The sequence below is a fragment of the Haliotis cracherodii genome, unplaced genomic scaffold (genome assembly GCF_022045235.1).
Source record: "Haliotis cracherodii isolate W230 unplaced genomic scaffold, xgHalCrac1.p SCAF_16, whole genome shotgun sequence".
Lineage (NCBI taxonomy): Eukaryota > Metazoa > Mollusca > Gastropoda > Lepetellida > Haliotidae > Haliotis > Haliotis cracherodii.
In genome coordinates this window covers 245,038-265,070 of record NW_027266271.1, presented here as the reverse complement: position 1 = coordinate 265,070, position 20,033 = coordinate 245,038, and the positions used below count along the sequence as shown (strand labels likewise).

General features: G+C 38.8%; 2 protein-coding genes and 2 pseudogenes across 4 annotated transcripts in view; 3 read left to right on the top strand and 1 right to left on the bottom strand.

Annotated features, from left to right (window-relative positions):
* Positions 1 to 2,172: 2,172 nt before the first annotated feature.
* LOC139463327 (nicotinamidase-like) overlaps positions 2,173 to 20,033 on the bottom strand; it is a 72,476-nt gene continuing 54,615 nt past the window's right edge. For 2 of the 3 annotated variants that reach the window (XM_071244578.1, XM_071244579.1), the window contains exons 2-6: positions 14,578 to 14,887; positions 14,303 to 14,499; positions 8,639 to 8,792; positions 5,274 to 5,360; positions 2,173 to 3,848 (exon numbers count right to left, since the gene is read on the bottom strand). In XM_071244578.1, coding sequence (XP_071100679.1) covers positions 3,715 to 3,848; positions 5,274 to 5,360; positions 8,639 to 8,792; positions 14,303 to 14,499; positions 14,578 to 14,887 — 882 coding nt within the window. In that variant the 3' untranslated portion in view covers positions 2,173 to 3,714. The remainder of the gene's footprint in view (positions 3,849 to 5,273; positions 5,361 to 8,638; positions 8,793 to 14,302; positions 14,500 to 14,577; positions 14,888 to 20,033) is intronic. The other variant, XM_071244580.1, reaches the window with a different exon arrangement.
* LOC139463329 (uncharacterized) lies at positions 15,212 to 16,008 on the top strand (annotated as a pseudogene).
* LOC139463326 (integrase/recombinase xerD homolog) lies at positions 16,058 to 18,991 on the top strand (annotated as a pseudogene).
* On the top strand, positions 16,262 to 17,793 carry LOC139463721 (uncharacterized; the record flags this gene model as incomplete). The annotated part of the gene is given in 2 exon segments (XM_071244972.1): positions 16,262 to 16,910; positions 17,765 to 17,793. Coding segments are annotated over 2 exon segments (678 nt in total), but the record flags the coding sequence as incomplete, so codon positions are not given.

Below are 20,033 nucleotides of genomic sequence, written 5' to 3'. Positions count from 1 at the left end.
CGTTGTGTTCGACAGCGACCACATCCTCCAGCCAACCTACAAGAACTGATCCAGTCCCTTCAAGAAGAGTATCCCATCAGACGACAGATTCTGTTCGCCGGAGAGTTTTTGGTGTCTTGTAGCACGCATTTAATGTCATAGAACTTGAGCGATTTTAGATGTGTGTGCCCTTTGTCCGTTATGTTGAAAGCTTGTTTTTGATACCTAACCTCAATTCAGACAACTGTCATTATCAGATGCTGTATATATTTTAAATTCTGATTTCGTTGAGATGTTAATATTTTCAATACATTTTACTTCATGCATCCACCTTTTGTGTTTTTTTAACTTGAGTGATTTAAAACAATGGTAAAGTTTCTTTTGGCCCTCAGTTCAAATGTTTTTTCATGACCTCCCCAAACTATGGCGGCTAGTTGTTGGTCGAAGTCTCCCACAAGCAACTACCAGCTGTTGAGGCATCCAAGGGACAGGACATTAGTGCACGATATTTAATCGAGACTCACAATTCTTCTTTGAAGCTCTTTTTCTGTTTCACCGTTGTGAGGCTATCACTGTTTCTCTGGAGTTATACCGAAATGAATCTGTAGAACGTGTAGTCCGCCTCGTGAGCGAATGCCCATCTGTATGTGTGTATGTGTGTGCGTGCGTGTGGGCGTGTGTGAACACTCTCCCAAAAACGTAGTGGGATCATGAAATGTATATCTTTTGACTTCGTCAGAAGATAGTTCAGCTTTAAAAATGACCGTTCTAACGCCCTAACACTGCCGAAACATGGACGTGGACAACACAAAACCGTGCGCTTGGGTAGGGGGTCATTCTTGATTTTGACACCAGTGTATGGTCGTCAAATCACTGGGAGCGATCAGTACTGTTCTTTCTACTGTTGCTTTAATGCAATAATTATAATAAGATTGGGAATGCGTCGTCTACAACTTGATGATCGTCTAAGTACTATTGGCATGTTTCAAAGAAGTAAAACTCTTCGATGGGTAGCCAGTCAATGATTTGCAGATTGTGGAACAGGTTTCTGCAGACAGAAAATGTTAATGATCGGCCCGCACGGGGTGCTCAAAGTCAACAACACAAATGCAGGGTCGATTCAACAGAAACCGATCAAATCGCCCAAACAGCTGATCAAATCGCTGTTCGCTTGCGCCAGGGCACCAGAGTTCAAAGCAACCAAGTGTTGTACCACCATTAACAAATCGACACATTCTAGCCAGACGACAAAGGTGTTTAGATTATAGAAACTGGTGGAATTGTAGATGGTCTCCTTTCATGTTTTCAGATGGTCTAGTTTCTGGATAGTCGTACACATATCTGGAGGCTTCCTACCGAACGTCAACGAAAAGGCAACATGGCCTATTTGGGGGTGGGTCTGCAATGATATGGGATGGGGTCGCTATAACTGCCAGAACGCCACTACACATTGTACGTGTCATTTGCACGCCTTGCTTGTCCACACTTTCTCTTTCATGAGGCCAACACTCGTGCCCACCGTGTTGTACGTATCGTAACTGACAAACATATATTATAAACATTACTCGAAAAAGGTATTAATCTTATAAATGATTTGATAGACGAGAACGGCAATTTTCTAGATCTTTTAGAGCTTAAACAAGTATACGACTGTAAAACACATTTTCTGGAATATTCTAGTCTTATCCAAGCAATAAAACAATATCTAAAGCGTAAGAGTATAGCCCTAACATCTAAGTTACATCTGCCCTTAATACCATATTTCCTTGAACACTTAGTAGAGAGGGGGGATGTAGAAAATATATGATATATTAAATAAGGTTTTCAACAATATGATATCCCAAAAATACAATCAAAGATGGTAACTAGATCTGGCCTTACTATGACGGAAGAAGATTGGCAAACGATTAATCGTACCCCCCACAGATATAATGTCCTCAAAACAAAAAAGGTTCCAATACAGTATTATTCATAGAATTGTACCAACAAACGAGTTACTTTACAAAATGGGACATATTTCTATGCATTTTTTGTAAACGAAAAACAAAACAAACCTAAGTGCACAAGTCTGGAACAACTCTACAAAATAGATCAAAGACAAAACTAGAAAAACTAGAATTTTCAAAATTGACAATTTTATTAGGATATCAGCAAAAACGAAATGATGTATAAAATCATATTATAACTGTGACTAAGAAAAACATTCAAATCAAACATTTCCGACACCATGCCAAATTCCCCACACATGAAACAAGAAATAACCGATTCATATTACATCGACAGAAACATCATATTCACAATATAAATACACACAGTTCATGACATTTTGGTCTCTCTGTCACCACCTATTCGATTAAACCCACAAAGATGCCTTAGCATCCTGACACTGGAATAGATTTTGTTTGTTATTATCCATAGATATACTTTGTAACTTGTATGTATTTAAGAATTGGCCTTCACTTTGTGTGAGTTCATTGGAGTATAAACCTTTATAGAGTGAAGGCCAAACTGTATGAACGTCGGAGCTTGCTTGCAAAGTGAAAGTTAATTCTTATAAAAAAAATTATGACAATTTCTTACCTCAAAGGATGTAGGCCAAGATCTAAACACAATTTTATTTAGTTCGTGTGGCTTCATGTTTACACTGACAGCCATACAACAATCGCGGAATATAATAGTTCCTCAAAAAGACAGGTGACATGAGCGTATGGATGCATCACTTGCTCTTCAGAAACATCTTACACAACACATGTGTTCAAATCATATTTTCATTAGATGAGAAAGGGCTGTAAAGAACTACCTCAGTAAGTCAGTCACAATGACAGCGCGTCGTAATACATTTACATCAAGTACAAGACGTCAAAATGGCAGACACCGATAAACGTGACCGGAGAGATTTCCGAAGTTGTTAATGAACCTGTGGCGGTTACATGTGTTAGTCATCACTGATCAACTGGCCGATCATTGAAAGGTGATTAAAGATGCGTCCAACAGACACTAAGGCAAATTCATAGATTGCTGGAGACGGTCACAGTCAGCCTAGACACGGATCGAGCCGATACTACGATAGTTTGGATGTGCATTTCTTCGTTTGCTCATTAGGATGGGCCGTAGCGAGGATGTTCGTGAACAATCATGCAGTCAAGCTCTCTGAGTTTTCTCAATGCATACTGAAACGCTGAGACCAAGATTAAAGGTTCTAAAAGATCAGAAAGAACGCTTATGTTTGTTTTCGTGCTAGGGAATTCCCAGGGGGTTTCCCCATGAATGTGTATGAAGTCCGTCAGGGTTTTCGTCATTTCAAGCACACAGTCTCGTGAAAAACGTATGAACATCAAATTGTGCCGTTCATACACTTATGAACGTCAATTTCGCGGTCATGTGACCGACCTCTCGTCCAATGGAAAAGCAGTATATCGTGTAAACTTCAAATTAAAAAAAATTGCTTGTGAACTATATTCTGTAAACTTACTGTTTGTGTACCCCAAAAAAGAAATAAAATCATTAAAACAAATGTTGCACCTATAGGTAGTCCTTCCTTTTCTTATCCATTCATTGTTTGTTTGTTTGTTTGTTGTTTAACGCCTCACTCAGCAACATTCCAGCTTTATGACGGCGTTCTGTAAATATTCGAGTCTGGACCAGACAGTCCAGTGATTGACATCATGAGCATCGATCCACAATTGGGAATATCTGAAGGAGAAACTAAAGGCGTCTATTGATGGTGTTGCCGTTTTACGGTATATATACATGTATGATACTTAGCAGAAGCAGTAGATATTTAGTGTGTGGTTGTGGTTGTGGTTGTGCAGAGGCCCCGCCCACACCCAAGAGGGCAGCCAGAGAGGATGATTTTATCACTTGAATGCCTGAAAGAGATCAAGAGACATTGGACTATATTTGAAATTACAGGTTACAATAAAATGTGACCGATTTCATTGAAATACCTTTCCTTAGATGAAATTGCACTGCTTATCAACGGGTGAGTGAGCCAGGGAATAGGGTTTAACGCCACTTTGAACAGCACTTCAGGTCTGTCACTGTCACTGCGTCTACCCGCGCCAAAGGTGTTGACTGACTTTATAAAAGTCTCTTTTACCATTTTATAAGTCAGTTAACACTGCCGCGGGAGTATGGTCAACTTGAAAGAAAATCCAGAAGAGATCTCTGACGTTTACTGCTTTGGTGAAAGATTACTAGTTACGTGCGCCTGCAATCTCATTAAAATAAGATCTTAGTTCTGGCTACTGCTGAAATATAGATCGGGGGATATCCCATAACGGGTCACGTGAGAAAGACCATTCATCCGACCAATCAGAGCGTCGTTTACCAGATCAGGAAAGTAACAATCGGACTATGTTGTTCTAAACATGCAACCTCAAAAAAGTTCAACACGTGTAGCAATTAAAACAATGTGTACACCTTTTCGAGATATATAAGGATGCAGTGCAATCAACGAATCCTACTGATAATAGCACACACACAGGCATAATCGGTTCTCTCAACCGTTACCCAAAACTGACTGTCCCACTACGTCATAAAATCTCATCGAATCTATATACATACACAACATAGAATGTAACGAATGTAGGGATACAAACCTCGAGCGTCAAACGAATCCGGAAGTGACATTGTGTGGAATACGAAGGCAGATAACTCCGTCATGGGATAGCGCATATGCTTCTTGAAAATATTGTCAGAATTTAACTTCGGTGTAATTCTGAACTACAGTCAAAATCACCCTTTATCTTTTCCTTCAATGGCACACACCACTGAACGGAAAAGCCTTCCCGTGGTAAGTACTGCCATTAAATTTCGGCCACCTGCTAGACATGCTAAGAATATTTGTGTCTTCAGTTTTCAAATTTTGGATCGAGAATTTTGTCGAAATGTTTTTTCAAAGGGTAGTCTGGAATTGAAGCAGCCAGTTTGAAACTAATGCCATATAGCTCAAGAAAACTGCTTTCTGTTTGTCGACTTCTTGTTGGTCATTCTTTGGTCGGTCAAAGTTCGCAAAAAGGTGTTGTACAATGACCTGGGATGTCACCAGATCTTACTGTAAGGGTAGTGAGAACTAAGATATGATGTTAATGTGTTTGAGTGAACCAATCATCAACGGTGTATTATATGAACCATTTCGTAGAGCCCTGAAGATAACATGAGTTTGTTCAAACGTTTCTTTCCGTCAAATGAATCCCATCGGACCGTTCGAGTAGAGAAGACTACTAACGGCTTTGATAACAAATAGAGACAACAAACAGTACAAGCTAATTCATTTCGGATGTAGTTCTTACCTTTGGTTTTAAGGTTCGCAGTGGCTGTTTTTGTCGAGTTCACTGCCACGCCCCTTGCAGCATCAATGACTGTATAAGTCTTGTAGCCTTGAAAATTAATAGTACAACGAGAACATAATGAAACCAAAACACGTTTACAAAACGGCCGTGGCCCCTCCACTGCCATTTTCTCAATGGCGCCAAAAACACACAGCCATAGGCTTTCAGTTAGCCTAGTAATGAAACCAAAAGCAACTGTCCTCAGGAACATATCAAAGGACGTCCGTTGCCTCTAACTGATGTAATAAGAATGTACTATGCACTTCTGGTTTCGGAAAGTGAAGGGTAAGTGCAGCAGGATTTCAAACCAGAAAGCCACATGACTCTTGCTTATTTACCAACTTTCATGTTTACGGTCACTATGTTTTCTAAAGGGAAGAGCTAGCTTAAGAAATTGAGTCTAACTGTGAACACGGAATAAAATGCATCTGGATATAAAACAACTATTTTTACTATCATTTGCAGATGACGCAGTGCGTTTTGCTGATTTTGTATACCGCTTACAAAATGTATTAACGTTTCGGAATGTGTCTGTGAAAGTCACTAGTGAACTTCAAATAAACGAAACTTCTTATTAAACATGAAATATGGTACCTGCGTGACACTCAACTCAAAACAGTTCCATTTCATTAAAATGTAGGTGTTGTTTTCTTAAGATCGTTATCATGGTCTCAACACTTTGGGAATGCTGTACAAGCGAAGAAGAGTCTTCTTTGTGTATTCAAATCCTTTTATAAGATTAAGCTGTTCCGGTATGATCTATTTTTTGTTTAAAAATGATACAAAATTAGTCCTATTTTACTTTATGGTCCAGAAATATGTGAAGTGGATATTCACAAAGAAATTGAAATGATACAAATGTTTGCTTGTATACACTTCTTATGTGTTAATTCATTGTCTTCAAATCATGTAGTTAGAGGTGAACGTGGACGCTACCCTTTGTGTATATTCACATATAAACGGGCTGTTATAAATACTGGTGTACAATAATGTAAATGCCTGGCACCAGATATGTCAGTTTTTTTTATTTTACACAGGTTTGGTTATATCTGGCAATATGTATAATGCATCTAGGTTTTTTATCATCTGAGTGTGTTTAGACTGTACAGTGTGTATCATCCTAGCATGATTTGCGTGTAGCACCCTTTTCTACTTCTAAATTGGTAACCTACGCCTTTTTCAAAATGTCATTCCTTTGTACTAAGAACAATATTTAAGGGAACCCCTACCATTTTAGCTACTAGAATGAAATCGCCATCTTTGTTGCACAAGACACAGCCACAACAACGGAACGTGGATAGCAAACGTTGTATATTGCACCTATAAAACATGCCGTTTCACGGTGATACAACGTGGCTACTGGCAGGTGCTAATAAACTTCACAACCACGTGGTTCATTGATCCGGCACAAAGGAAAATGCAAAATTGCGCGCAAGTGGGCATGATTGAATCTGGCTAATCACAGGAGGCAGTTGCTGGACTGGTCAATCTAAAGGTGTAATATCCCTACGGATGGAACATATCGGCTAAAAAGGGTGGGGTTAAGATTAGGGTGGGTAGAGGCAGGCCCAGAAAGAAGTGATAAGTACACACCACTGCGCTGAGGAACAGATTCATTTCTGCACAAGAACTGAGGGACAATTTCAGGGCTGCCACAGGAACCCGACTTTCAGTTCGAAACAATCTGGAAAATGCGTACTTCCAGAGGAATGGCTCTGACTGAGGCCTCCAGGCGCCTGAGACAACAGTGGGCACATCAGTTTAGAGGCTGTCGACAGCGGCATTGGAGCGACACCGTGTTTTCTGACGAATCGAGGTTATGTTTACGCTATACAGGTGTGTGGAGACAGCATGGATAGACTATGCAGCAGCAGTCGAAGAGCACGATAGATATGGAGATGGCACCATAATGACCTCAGCTGGTATCATGCGAAGTCAACGTTAGGTGGACCAAATATTATCTACAGTTGTCAATCCTTTTGCCCAGTGTGTTGGTCATAACTTTGCGTCCAAGGATGACAACGCACGTCCTCACAACTCGTGTTGCTTTTGACTGTCTGAGGCAGCAAGGTGTCACAACATTGTCCTTGCCAGCCAAATCACCAGACAGTTACTGTGAGTGAGTGAAATTGGTTTTACGCCGCTTTTAGCAATATTCCAGCAATATCGCAGCGGGGGACACCAGAAATAGGCTTCACACATTGTACCCATGTCGGGAGTGGAACCGGGGTCTTCGGCGTGACGAGCGATTGCTTTAATCACTAGGTTACCCGACCGCCCCTACTGATTGAACACCTTTGTATGTTGTGGGCGGAAAGGTTCTCAACTGGCCTCAGCGTTTACAGAATATGCAACAGCTTGGGCATAACTTACAAGACGAGTGACTGCGAGTGAGTATGGTTTTACGCAGCTTTTAGCAATATTCCAGCAATATCACGGTGGGGCACACCAGAAATGGGCTTCACACATTGTACCCATGTCGGAAATCGAACCCGGGTCTTCGGCGTGACGAGCGAACGCTTAAACAAGTAGGCTACCCGACCGCCCCTCTTACAAGAAGAATGGCGAAGGATATCACGGTATACATTCCGGCGTTTGATATATATTATGCCCAGAAGTTGTGGTGCCTGCATTATTGCATGGAGCAGATCTCGACCCTACAACGAAGACTGAATTCCAGAACGCCATTTATTTACATATTATTTCTGTGTAAACTTGAGGGTTCCCTTAATATTGTTACTGGTATATTTGTGTGTTATGATTATGACAATAGCACGAGTTTGTATTTAAAAAAATACTACTTATATCCAACATAAGATAAATTTAACTTACTAATGTCTTAAAAAGTCCAGAAACACTTACAAATCTTGCAACGTTTACGTATAAATGAATGCAAAAAGGACAATCATGTATGTGGACAATGTATATCACTGTACCAATGTATATATGCTGTTACTCTCTCAGGCAATGGTGTAACGGTAGAATGGGCCGGTGGCCTCAACTACTTTATGAATAAAGATTGATTGATAACAACAATTCATGCAGCACAATTTTGCTGTAATTGATTTAAGGGCTTGGGAATATTTTTATCAAAATACCTCAATCCTTACGCGCATTCTGGTTGGTTTGTCGTATTTTCATACATAAAACTCATCGTCATGAGGACATGCAACATATTTCAAAAGTAACCAAATACTGAGCTCATCCCACCGATATTCAGCAACGATACTGACGGTGGAGGATAACAAGAGAAACTTGAGTTATTGATTCATGAATTATTTATATTGTTTAAAACTGATAACATATTGCCTTGTTCCCACACGTACCTAGGTTGTGGGCGTCCACTGATGTGTAGTATACACAGTAGTCCAGGGCAAGTCCCACAATGTACACCTCGCTGATGCTGTTACGCTGTAGCAGTCGATGTAGCCGTGTGTGTCGCAGACCTCCATTTGAGTTGAAAGCAGAGTAGGAATCCACCTTGAATACACATAGATTGAGCACACTATCTCGACGAAGGACACATATTGACATGTAGTAATGTGATTGTCTGCACCTGTCATATTCATGACAACATTGATTCCCGCATCTACAGGAGTGATGTATCTGGCATGATCATTTCAGGATTCAGTGGACTTATAGAAGATTCATCCGACGAGGTTGATATTTCCCATATTAAAAAACACGAGTGATGAACGATGAATTCTGTTTATCGTTTTCACATTTTTGTTTCCATTGAAGGAATAAATGCATTGACATTAACACTAGCAAATTGTCGAAATCTTACGTAGAGATCATGCATAGTGATACACGTTTTCCATAGCCGTGTGAAGTTACTGTGAACCAAAATAAACAACCTCTTAACTCCTTTATGTCATATTCTTTCGCTGAGAAAAAAGTTCCTCAGATTATTTCAAACAAAATACTTGAACAGATTTTTTAAGAATAATTAAAACTTTAAGTAGCAGTAGCAACAACGATTCTGTATGATCTGATTATATCCCTGGTGTAACTTCACTTATATATATGGTTTCGAATCAAACCGCTCTCTCACTTGAAGAATGTCTCGCGGAGGAGAAGTCAGAGCAGATGGATTTATTCGGTGTCACTATCACTTTTACTGACAATCCGGCATCTTTTGACTGGAACCGGGCTTGGAGGTTTAATGAGATTAATCGTTATGTTTCCACCAGTAATGTTGACACCACCAGAAACATTTATAATTTTGAGACCGCTGACTGTTGTCTGCAGGCGATTTGGACATTACGAGAGGGGCTGCTCTAAACTTGAACCATCAAGAACTCTGGATAAACTGGTATGTTATGAACATGTTTCATCTAATGTTTTTAGCCATCATATTCCTTTTAAAAACAACCAGGGTGAACTCGACAGTAAAGACCCAACTGCTATAAAATCGACGAGTCGTGCACTTGAACGTGGCTCACTTGGTTTACATGATCGAGAGTCTAGTCCAGCTTGTGCACAAACTGGCCCTCTCAGCGAAAGTTGCTCAGTGGAAAATGACAATTCAGAATTATTTGTTAATAAACTCGGACAAATTAGTGTTATCAACATAAATGTGTGCGGTCTGAGAAAACAACTTAATTATCCACAGTTTTTGGACCTTGTAAATAGTTTTAACTTTGTTGTTCTTCAAGAAACCAAAACAGATACACTCGATGATATTGAAATTGATGGCTTTAAACTGTTTTTGAAACACGGGCCTGGGTGACAGGCGTTCGGGAGGTATATGCCTTGCAGTTAAACCTTGTTTCTCTAAATATGTCACTTTATTAGATTTTGAATCGGATTACATACTGTGTTTTAAACTATCTAAGTTAGCTTTCAATAGCAAAGATGACCTTTTAATTGGTATTGTGTACCTTCCACCTGAAGGTTCTAAGTACGCCACTACAGACATGTTTGATCAGTTAGAACAAGCACTATTATATATGTACTCTCACACTGAAACTGTCATCCTTACAGGAGATTTTAATGCTCGTACTGGAACACTGTGTGAATATGTTTAGATAAACATTTGTTAGAGGAATTAGATATGAAATGTCAGATGACTTTGATCCTGAATCTGTTCTAGATGAACTCGGACTTCCACGTCAGCGATACTCGTACGATAGTAACAAAATTGATAATTACGGTTACAAATTGATTGATATCTGTAATAAATTTAATATGTTTATTTGCAATGGAAGAATGGACAAAGACGCAAAATCCGGAAAGGTTACCTGTAAGGATACAAGTACTGTTGACTATGTCATATGTTCCAACAGGTGCCTGTCATATTTTAAGAGCTTTGAAATTGTTGATTTTTCTCCCCTATACTCAGATGTACATTATCCTAAAGCTTTTTCGTTATCAAGTATGAATAGCAGAATGTATGGTAATGTACCTAAATCATCTACCAGTAAACCTGTAACAATTTCTACAAAACCCAAAAGATATGACTCATCAAAAACAAACAAATACAGGAACAATATTGATGTAATGCAGATACAAGATGTAAGCACATTATTAGATAAAGTGGTTGATGACACTACGAAGGCAAATGAATTAATAAATAATGCAACTTTTATCTTCTCTGATATTCTTACAAATGCAGCGATAAATACATTTGGCATATGCTCTTCCCCCTCATATAATTATACTGGCAATGATAAGAAACATAAAGTTAACAAACCTTGGTTCGGAAAAAAATGTACTCTGAAACGTAGACACTACCATAAAGCTAGGAGAAAATATCGAAGACATAGGAATCAAGAAAACCATATCTACTTTAGTCATGCAGCTAAGGAGTATAAGAAATGTATGAACAAATTTATGAAAAGATATAAATGTAAATTAGCCATTGAAATTAGAGATTGGCAGAAGAAGTTACTGCGTAAACGTAAGCCTGCGCATAATCACTCATCCCCTAGTGTTAATGAACTATATGAATACTTTAAGAATATAAACGCACAAGAGTATGATGATATAGTTCCTGAAGATATTAATAATACACATGTACCCCTAGATTGCTCAGTTCTTATTGTTGCCATAACACAACAAGAAATTAGTGAATCAGTATCACAACTGAAAAGAAATATAACAGGTGAAGACTTTGTAGAAAACGAATATATAATTGACTCAATAGATTTATTTCTCCCATTTTTAGAGGAACTTTTTAATGTCGTACTTGACACAGGTGAAGTTCCCGACTCGTGGTTATTTGGGGTAATTAAACCTATCTATAAAGGTAAAGGTGACTCGTGTGATCCTAGTTCGTATAGACCCATTACAATTTTGAGCTGTCTGGGAAAACTTTTTACAAGTATACTTAACTGTAGATTATTTAGATTTTTAAACATTAACTCTTTAATATCCCCTTGCCAAGCCGGTTTTCGTAAAGGTTACTCAACAGTCGATAACATGTTTGTTCTTCATTCAGTTATAGAATTCCTAAAACACAACAAACAGAAATTGTACTGTGCATCTTTGACTTTTCTTAAGCTTTTGACAACGTTTGGAGAGTTTGTCTTTGGTCAAAAATGTTAACTTATGGTATTCAAGGAAAATTCTTTACATTAGTACAAAATATGTATTCCAATATAAAATCCTGCATCGAGTTTAATCATGAAAAATCTGCGTTTTTCCCAAGTTTTTCGGGGGTCCGACAGGGAGAAAACCTTTCTCCGTTATTTTCTATCTTTATAAATGATTTAGAATCCTGGCTAAAAAATTTTGATTGTAATGGTGTTGATATATCCAGCAAACATGATTTGAATTTAGTTTGTCAACAACTACTAGTTCTGTTATATACAGACGATACAGTGCTATTTGCTACTTCAGCGCCAGCCCTGCAGAGGTTCCTAGATTATTTCATGTATATTGTCAGAAATGGAAACTAACTGAAAATAGTGATAAAACTAAAATTGTTATTTTTGGAAGTGGTAAGTGTAGAGTAAATAAGCTATCATTTTATTATGGCAAAGAAGAAATTGAAATAGTTGATAATTATAAATATCTAGGTTTCAACTTTCACAAAAATAGAAAATTGACATTTGGTATAAGTGTTCTAGCCACACAAGCTAAGAAATGTATGTTTTTGTTATTGAAAATCGCAAGAAACAATGATTTACCACTTGACTGCTTATTTAAAGCATTCGATTTAATGATTTGTTAAATGGCTCTGAATTTTGGGAACATGTTAAAATATATATACAGGAAAATATACATACCAAAAGTTTTTAAAATTAGCCTCTGGTCTCAGAATGTCCACACCGAATTATTTCTTATATGGTGAATCTGGAAGATTTCCTATCAGCATCCATATTTCTAAAAGAATTATTAGTTATTGGTATAAACTCAACACTCCCCTGTCTCACCTCAAGTTATCCTCCGTACTGTACAATTTCATGTCTTTAGATAGTGTGTTAAATAATCATTCTTATTCTTGGCTTAAGTTTGTTGAAAATATCTCATGTTGGCTAAGTAATGTTTATATGTTCCCAGGTAATTTTAACAGAACATGGCTGCTTAATAAAGTAGAAACTACACTAAAAGACCACTTTTACCAAGTGTGGAGGAATGCATTAGAAGTAAGTCCCAAGGGACAATATTATAAACACATTAAGACCCTACCATCACTTGATGTCTTTATCTTATTGCCCAAATATATTTACTACCCAATATTAAATTTAGAACATCCAATCATTGTTTACCTATTGAGACAGGGTGTTGGTATAATACTCCAAGGGAATTTAGAACTTGTAAATTGTGTGACTCTCCGACAATTGCAGACAAGTTTCATTATATATTTCGTTGTCCTGCTTTTGATGAAAATAGAAATAGATTTATTTCAACAAAACTAACCAAATTTTCAAATATGGTATCTTATAGACGGTTGTTTACATCATCAGATTTCACTGTTTTAAGAAACTTAGCAAAGTTTATAAATGTTATCTTCTCTGTAATATCAAAACTTAGATAATAGACATGCTTATTATATCTACAACTTTTTACCTACAATATCTTGTTTTAGTTCGCCGCCATTTTGACTGCTTGTATATAATGATTGACATGTAAAATGTACTCTAATACCACCATGCGTGGTTCTCTGGAGAATAAAGTGAAGTGAAGTGAAGCATGACGGGAGTTTCATCAACAAGCTGGCATGTCACAGTGTGGGATGGAGTGTTTCGCGAAATAATGTTGGATATTTGCTTGTACTGGTCAGGATTAATATGGCAGTAATTGTGTTCACAGAATTGTTGTTTTTGGGACCAGTTATCTGCATTATTTGATTTGGCGTAACATTATTGTCATTCAACTTTTGCGCAAGGTGTGTTCGCGTAGAAGGATTAGTGAGTCGTTTCAATGTTTGGAGACTAGCGGCATCGCACATGTTTTTCATGAGGAAGGAAAGTTTGTTTTTCCTAATACGATAGCAGATCGCCAGATATAGGCATGCCTAATGTGTTTGTGCCGATGTAAAAGGGATCATCATCTCGACAGAAGTCGAGTGGAGGCATACAACTTATACCAAGGGGGATCACCAACATTAGACCCCATTTTGGGCCTTACGTCGCCACAATCACGAGGATTTTCACCAGATCTATTCTTTTCTTGTCTCATTGAGAGTTCAAGATATTTTTGACTGTCAGCATCCAAATGACAAAGAACAATACTGTTCGAGAACACGTTCCTTGACTGAGAATTACGTCGGACAAAATACGTAATTGTGGAAATATGTTCATTATAATGGGGTCGTAATGTAATGTCTCTTTGGAATTGACATGATATGATTTCTTATGGAAGTTTTATCCGCAACTACCAATGTGATAATGAGAGGACAGTCGGGGTAGAGCAAGTGAGAGTCTTCGTCTTAACATGTTAAATGGTTCTGATTTTCTTACAGGGTAATACTTTTATAATGTAAATACATTCCTGGGTGACTGAGGATGGTTTATTTTCCATGATGGTAATCATGGGTATACCTGACAGTCATTTCCCTTCCATACGATCTCATCATATGGGTTCCTTGTAAGCCTTTTGTCGATCCCTGATGATGTCGGGCCGGACGTTACGTTCATGATGCAGTGGTCGGGCCACAGTCTCTGGGTGAGGTTGAGGTGAACTTGGCTGCAGGAGTGTGCACTGGTACACAGATGCCCTGCAACATTGGGAAAATACTCTGGGAACTACTGAAATTCATCTATTGTGATGTGAAATTAGTCATTTATAATAAGGGAGTTGGTAATTTTGGAAGTACCTTCAGCGTCATACTGCAGCGTGACCACGTCATAAGGCTTGTGACCTGGGTGTTGGGACGCAAATGAAACATGGTCTGAACAGTGCCAATCCTGAGATAAGACAACCATTGAAAAGGCGCTCTCATGTGCACTGCGTATACTGTTGATAATTGGAATGACTTCTTTCCCATCAGGGACTGGCTGGCTCCCATTTTCCAAGAAACAGTCTTGAACGTCAATAATGATGAGAGCGGCCTTGGGACCATGTCCAATCGCCCGACAGACGACAATCAACATCACCAGTCCACATGTCCACATGTCCCATCCGTGCTGAAACAGTTCACGATTAGATCATAAAAAGGAGGCTTGCAATAAAACTAAAAAATTCTGCCCGATGTATTTTATTTATGATTGACTTAAATATATTTATCTGGGGATCTGGTCTACCAACAGCTAGTTACAGCCACACCGTGTTGGCAAACATACATGTATTTACTAAGGGGTAAATACGGTAATGAATGTGATTTGAAGAAGGATGTGCACGTGAAAGCGGTGGCGTCATGTGCTTAAGGTGCAGAGGAGAGGGCAAGGTGTATGAAACACCACTCGAGGCCTTCGCGTCACACAGGCGAGCTGTTGTCTTCTTTGTTCGGAATGGATTCACCACAGCAGGAAAATCTTGACTCGGTTGAAGAACTACACATTCCTGGTCAACCTAACAAAGCACAGGATTCTGTTGAAGGGTACGAAACGTTTCAACTTTTTAAGCAATATATGGAATGTAAGTTGAAAACTTTCAAAAGTGAAATTATTGATGAAACTGAGCAGAGGTCGTTCTCTGTTATTAAGAGAGCTAGAAAAGACTTTGACTCTCCACAGTTTAGATTCAAAGGGAATCAGTTACAGTATAAATTCAACATTGGTATTTTGGATCAGGTTGACTCTGCTATTCGATTTCTCAATCGGGATAACACAGTCGATTGTGTGCATGTCTTGAGAGAAATTAGCTTTAACATCAGTAAAAGAAACAAGCACATTAGACTTGTAGACAGATCTCCAGCCGGTTGGGCAGTAGTCTCGGAGTTGGAAGGGGATGAGTTAGCTTCAAACTCGGATGAAGAGAGACGCTTCGAGAGAGCAGAAATTAAGGCACAGCGTAGAAAGCGCCTTACTTCTTTCAATTCTCGTGGTAGAGGTTATAGTCCTTATCCTTCTGCAACTTTCCCCAATCCTACCAGCGAATTACCTAAACAGGCCCCTCAGGTTCAACAGAATCAGCCCTTTCGTTTTCAAACCAGGAAAACACCACTTCCAAACCAACAATGCTACTATTGTGGAGCCTTTGGGCACTGGAGAGCCACATGTCCCCTTGCAGCCGCCCAGAGATCATCACAGTCAAGTAAAACCCACCACAAGGACTTCAGCCTACAGAGGCCTGCAAAAAGCAGTGATTATTCAGGGGATTAGACCTCAAGCAGAAGTATTAAAAGAAAAACTAACATGGATTTGCCACAGGTCTCCCGTTTAATATCAAAACAGCCTAGTAGTAGGTCACAGCTTGATGTTTCATCCATAGACAAAGTCAAACCTGAAACCAGAGGTATTAGTACTGATTTTGTACCTGTACCTAGTTATCTTGACAGAACAGACACGTCAGCGTGTAAGCATAACATTAAGGAAAATCTTAAGAGGCACATCTCATTTTGGAAGGATATAGAAGCTCCAGAATTCATCATTAGAACTATTACAGAAGGTTACATCATCCCCTTTGTGGAGTCGCCTCCCTTGTCTTGTAGTAAGAACAACGCTTCTGCTGTAAAAAATAGCTACTTTGTCTCTGAGGCTATCCAGGATCTCATGTTAAACAACTGTATTGTTGAAGTCGTAGACTCACCTCAGGTTGTGAACCCCCTATGAGTTTCCATTCAAAGCTCTGGTTAGAAAAGGTTGATTTTAGACCTAAGAGTAGTAAACAAATATGTTTGGAAAGAAAAGATAGTCTTTGAGGATTACAAGGTTGCTTTGGATTTCGTGAGACCTTTTGGATACATGTACAAGTTTGATCTTAAGATAGATATTCACCCTAGTCAACACACGTTTTTAGGGTTTTCTTGGTCAGTTAAAGATGTACAGCGTTTTTATTGTTTCACAGTTTTACCTTTTGGTCTAACCTCGGTCCCTTATATATTTACTAAGTGTTTTAGGCCATTAGTTAGATACTGGAGAAAACATTCTGTAGATGTTGTAGTTTACTTAGATGATGGATTTGGGTTTGCTTCGTCTGAAGCCTTAGGCAAGGAGCGATCTGGTTTTGTTAAATCTTCTTTGCAGGCCTTGTGTGTAACGATCAGAAGTCAGTTTTGAAACCCACAAGACACCTTGAATGGCTCTGGCTGAATTGGAATCTTGACACAGGTGTGACATCTATTCATTCTAGGAGATTAGAGAATGTGAGAAACACATGTGCAGGATTCTTGGCAGGTTTACCGCAATTCACAGCAGTAACCTAGCTAGTTTAACAAGACAAATTATCTCTCTTTCACCAGTTTTTGGGGATGTTTGCAGAATTTTGACTAGACGCATGTATTCAGTAATACAAAGAGCTTCAAGTTGGGATAGAACGCAAAGTCAAGTTGACCCCCTGTGTTTTTTTTAACTTATATTCGGGAGAGATAATGTTTACACTTTTAATAGCAGAAGATTTTATGAAACTTTTGTCCAAGTTTTGACCGTTTTCCTAGATGCTAGTTCCAAGGGTTGTGCTGCTTATATACAGAATTCTGACCGGGTATTTCAGTGTTTATGGGATGAGAATCAAGTGGGCAAGAGTTCAACTTGGCGGGAGTTGAAAGCTGTTGAATTATCTTTGAATGTTTTCAGAGAGGTTCTGTCTAATCAAACTGTTAAGTGGTTCTCAGATAGCAAGGCTTGCTGTCAAATTGTTTCGTTTGGTAGTTTCAATTCATCCTTACAGGAACTTGCTATGTCCGTGTTCACCGTGGTTAGGATGTATAACATCAGGATAAAGTTTAGCAGGATTCCACGTTCAGAGAACGACAGAGCAGATGCTTTAAGTAAATTTGAAGATGCTGATGACTGGATTGTTACTGATGCTGTCTTCATGTTGCTAGACCAGAAATGGGGTCCACATACTGTTGATAGATTTGCTAATCATTATAATGCTAAGTTGTGCAGGCTCAATTCCAGATCTTGGTGCCCTGGCACAGAAGCAGTAGATGCTTTTACACAGTCATGGCAATATGATAACAACTGGGTTGTCCCCCCTGTGCATTTGGTGACAAAGGTGACAATTAGATATGCTCTACAAAGTGAAGCTAGCATAACTTTAGTAGTGCCTAGGTGGCAATTAGCTGTGTTCTGGGCTTCTCATTTTTATGATGACAAGTTCAAACATTATATCGCTGATAGTTTGCAATTAAATGGAAGTATTGCATTTTCAGGCGGCAACAAGAAATCCTTGTTTGACAAATTTGATGGTTACGCATTAGCATTAGGATTATTCCATGAGATCAATGTTGTTGTTTCAGACATGTTCTCCACCGGTATCTGGAAGCTGAAGAACAATTTAGTTCATACAGACCTTATTGATCTAGCAGGACATATGCCAGATTTAGTTCTCAAGTCTAAAGCCCCAGCGACAGTCTATAAGTATGATAGATCTTATAATAGTTGGAAAAAATGGAGTTCAAAATTTAAGGAGATTACATGTTTGCCTGCTCATCCATTTCATGTTGCTTTGTATCTTACGTCACTTGTTTAGGGAGGTAAGAAAGCTCCATCTGTCATGGAAGCTATTTACGGTATTAGTTTGGCGCACAAGCTTGCATGTCTGCCAGATCCTTGTAAACATGATTTGATTGTGAACATCAGAGAAGCGGCATTAAGAACTTGTACTACTCCAGTCAACCTGTTACTTGTGACACGTTAAAGAAATTGGTTGTTATATCTGGGAAAACTCCCCTCTACTTGATTTAAGGTTTTTAACAATGTCACTTTTATCTTTTGCTGGGTTTTTCAGATTTTCTGAAGTAGTGAATATCAGACGGTCAAACATTAAATTCAAGGATGGCTTCATGAGTATTTTTGTTGAGAACAGTAAAACTGGCGTTTATAGGGATGGGCGTCATGTTTTGATTGCTGTAAAAGGCTCAGATCTGTATCCAGTAAATATGCTAAACAGGTACCTGATTGCTCGAAATGTTGCTGAAACTTCCACTGAATATATTTTTCATCAACTTTCCTTCTGTAAATCTGTACAAAAGTATGTACTTAAAGGTCCGAAACCTTTATCATATACCAGGGCGAGGGAAATCTTTATTGAGAAATTCAAACTAATTGGTGAAGATGTCAAAAAGGTGGGTCTTCACAGTTTTCTGTCAGGTGGAGCGACTGCTGCAGCTAACGCCTGAGTAACAGACAGACTGTTCAAGAGACACGGATGCTGGGCGTCAGATAAGGCAAAAGACGGTTATATCAAAGACAATATTTCTGAACTGTTGAGTGTGTCATCAATGTTTGGATTGCAAATAAGTTGAAATAAATTTGCCGCATGGACCCGTTCTTTTAATTCGAGCAGCGGTAGGCATTACCCATGAGCGGAGTATGTTGTCATAGTAAATGTTTTATGTTCGTTTGAACATAGTGAATTAGAACATAAATGTATTTATCATGGGGTAAATACGGTAACGAATGTGATTTGAAGAAGGCTTTGCACGTGAAAGCGGTGGCGTCACGTGCTTAAGGTACAGAGGAGAGGGCAAGGTGTATGAAACACCACTCGAGGCCTTCGCGTCACACAGGCGAGCTGTTGTCTTCTTTGTTTGTTAAAAATATACATATAAAGGTAATCAGACTTTTAGTGTAATGATTGTCTGTGTTGGATCGCTTGTTATTGCAGTATTGCCGAATAGCAGGTAAAACCGTTTAGCACGTTTAGTGCTGTTTAGCACGGAGAAGGGTGTTGCTTTCTCTCAGTGAGTGATCCCACAGAGAGGTGATTCAGGAGTCCGGACATGGATTTGGTTACACAAGAAGACCTAGCGTCCAGATAAGTTATCTTTATATTTTCAAAAAGTAAATTTCGCAGTAATTTATAAAATGTTCAAGCGCGATATTACAAGGATATTGCAGTATTTCGTAACGGTTTTATGTGCCAAAATATTAAAATGTACGTTTTTGTTACAGAAAGAATACCATAGAGAATATGGAGTGTCGGTGTTTGGAATGGAATATAACACGACAGTCGGGTGTCTACATGTATGATTTTGTAAATAAACCTGCTCGCCTGTTAACAGCGGTAGGCATTACCCATGAGTGGAGTATGTTGTCATAGTAAATGTTTTATGTTCGTTTGAACATAGTGAATTAAAACATAAACTACTTTTGCTATCAGTTTCGACCGTTCCACAAAATGATCTCAATCCTTACGATCATTGTCGAATAAGAATTCACAGGG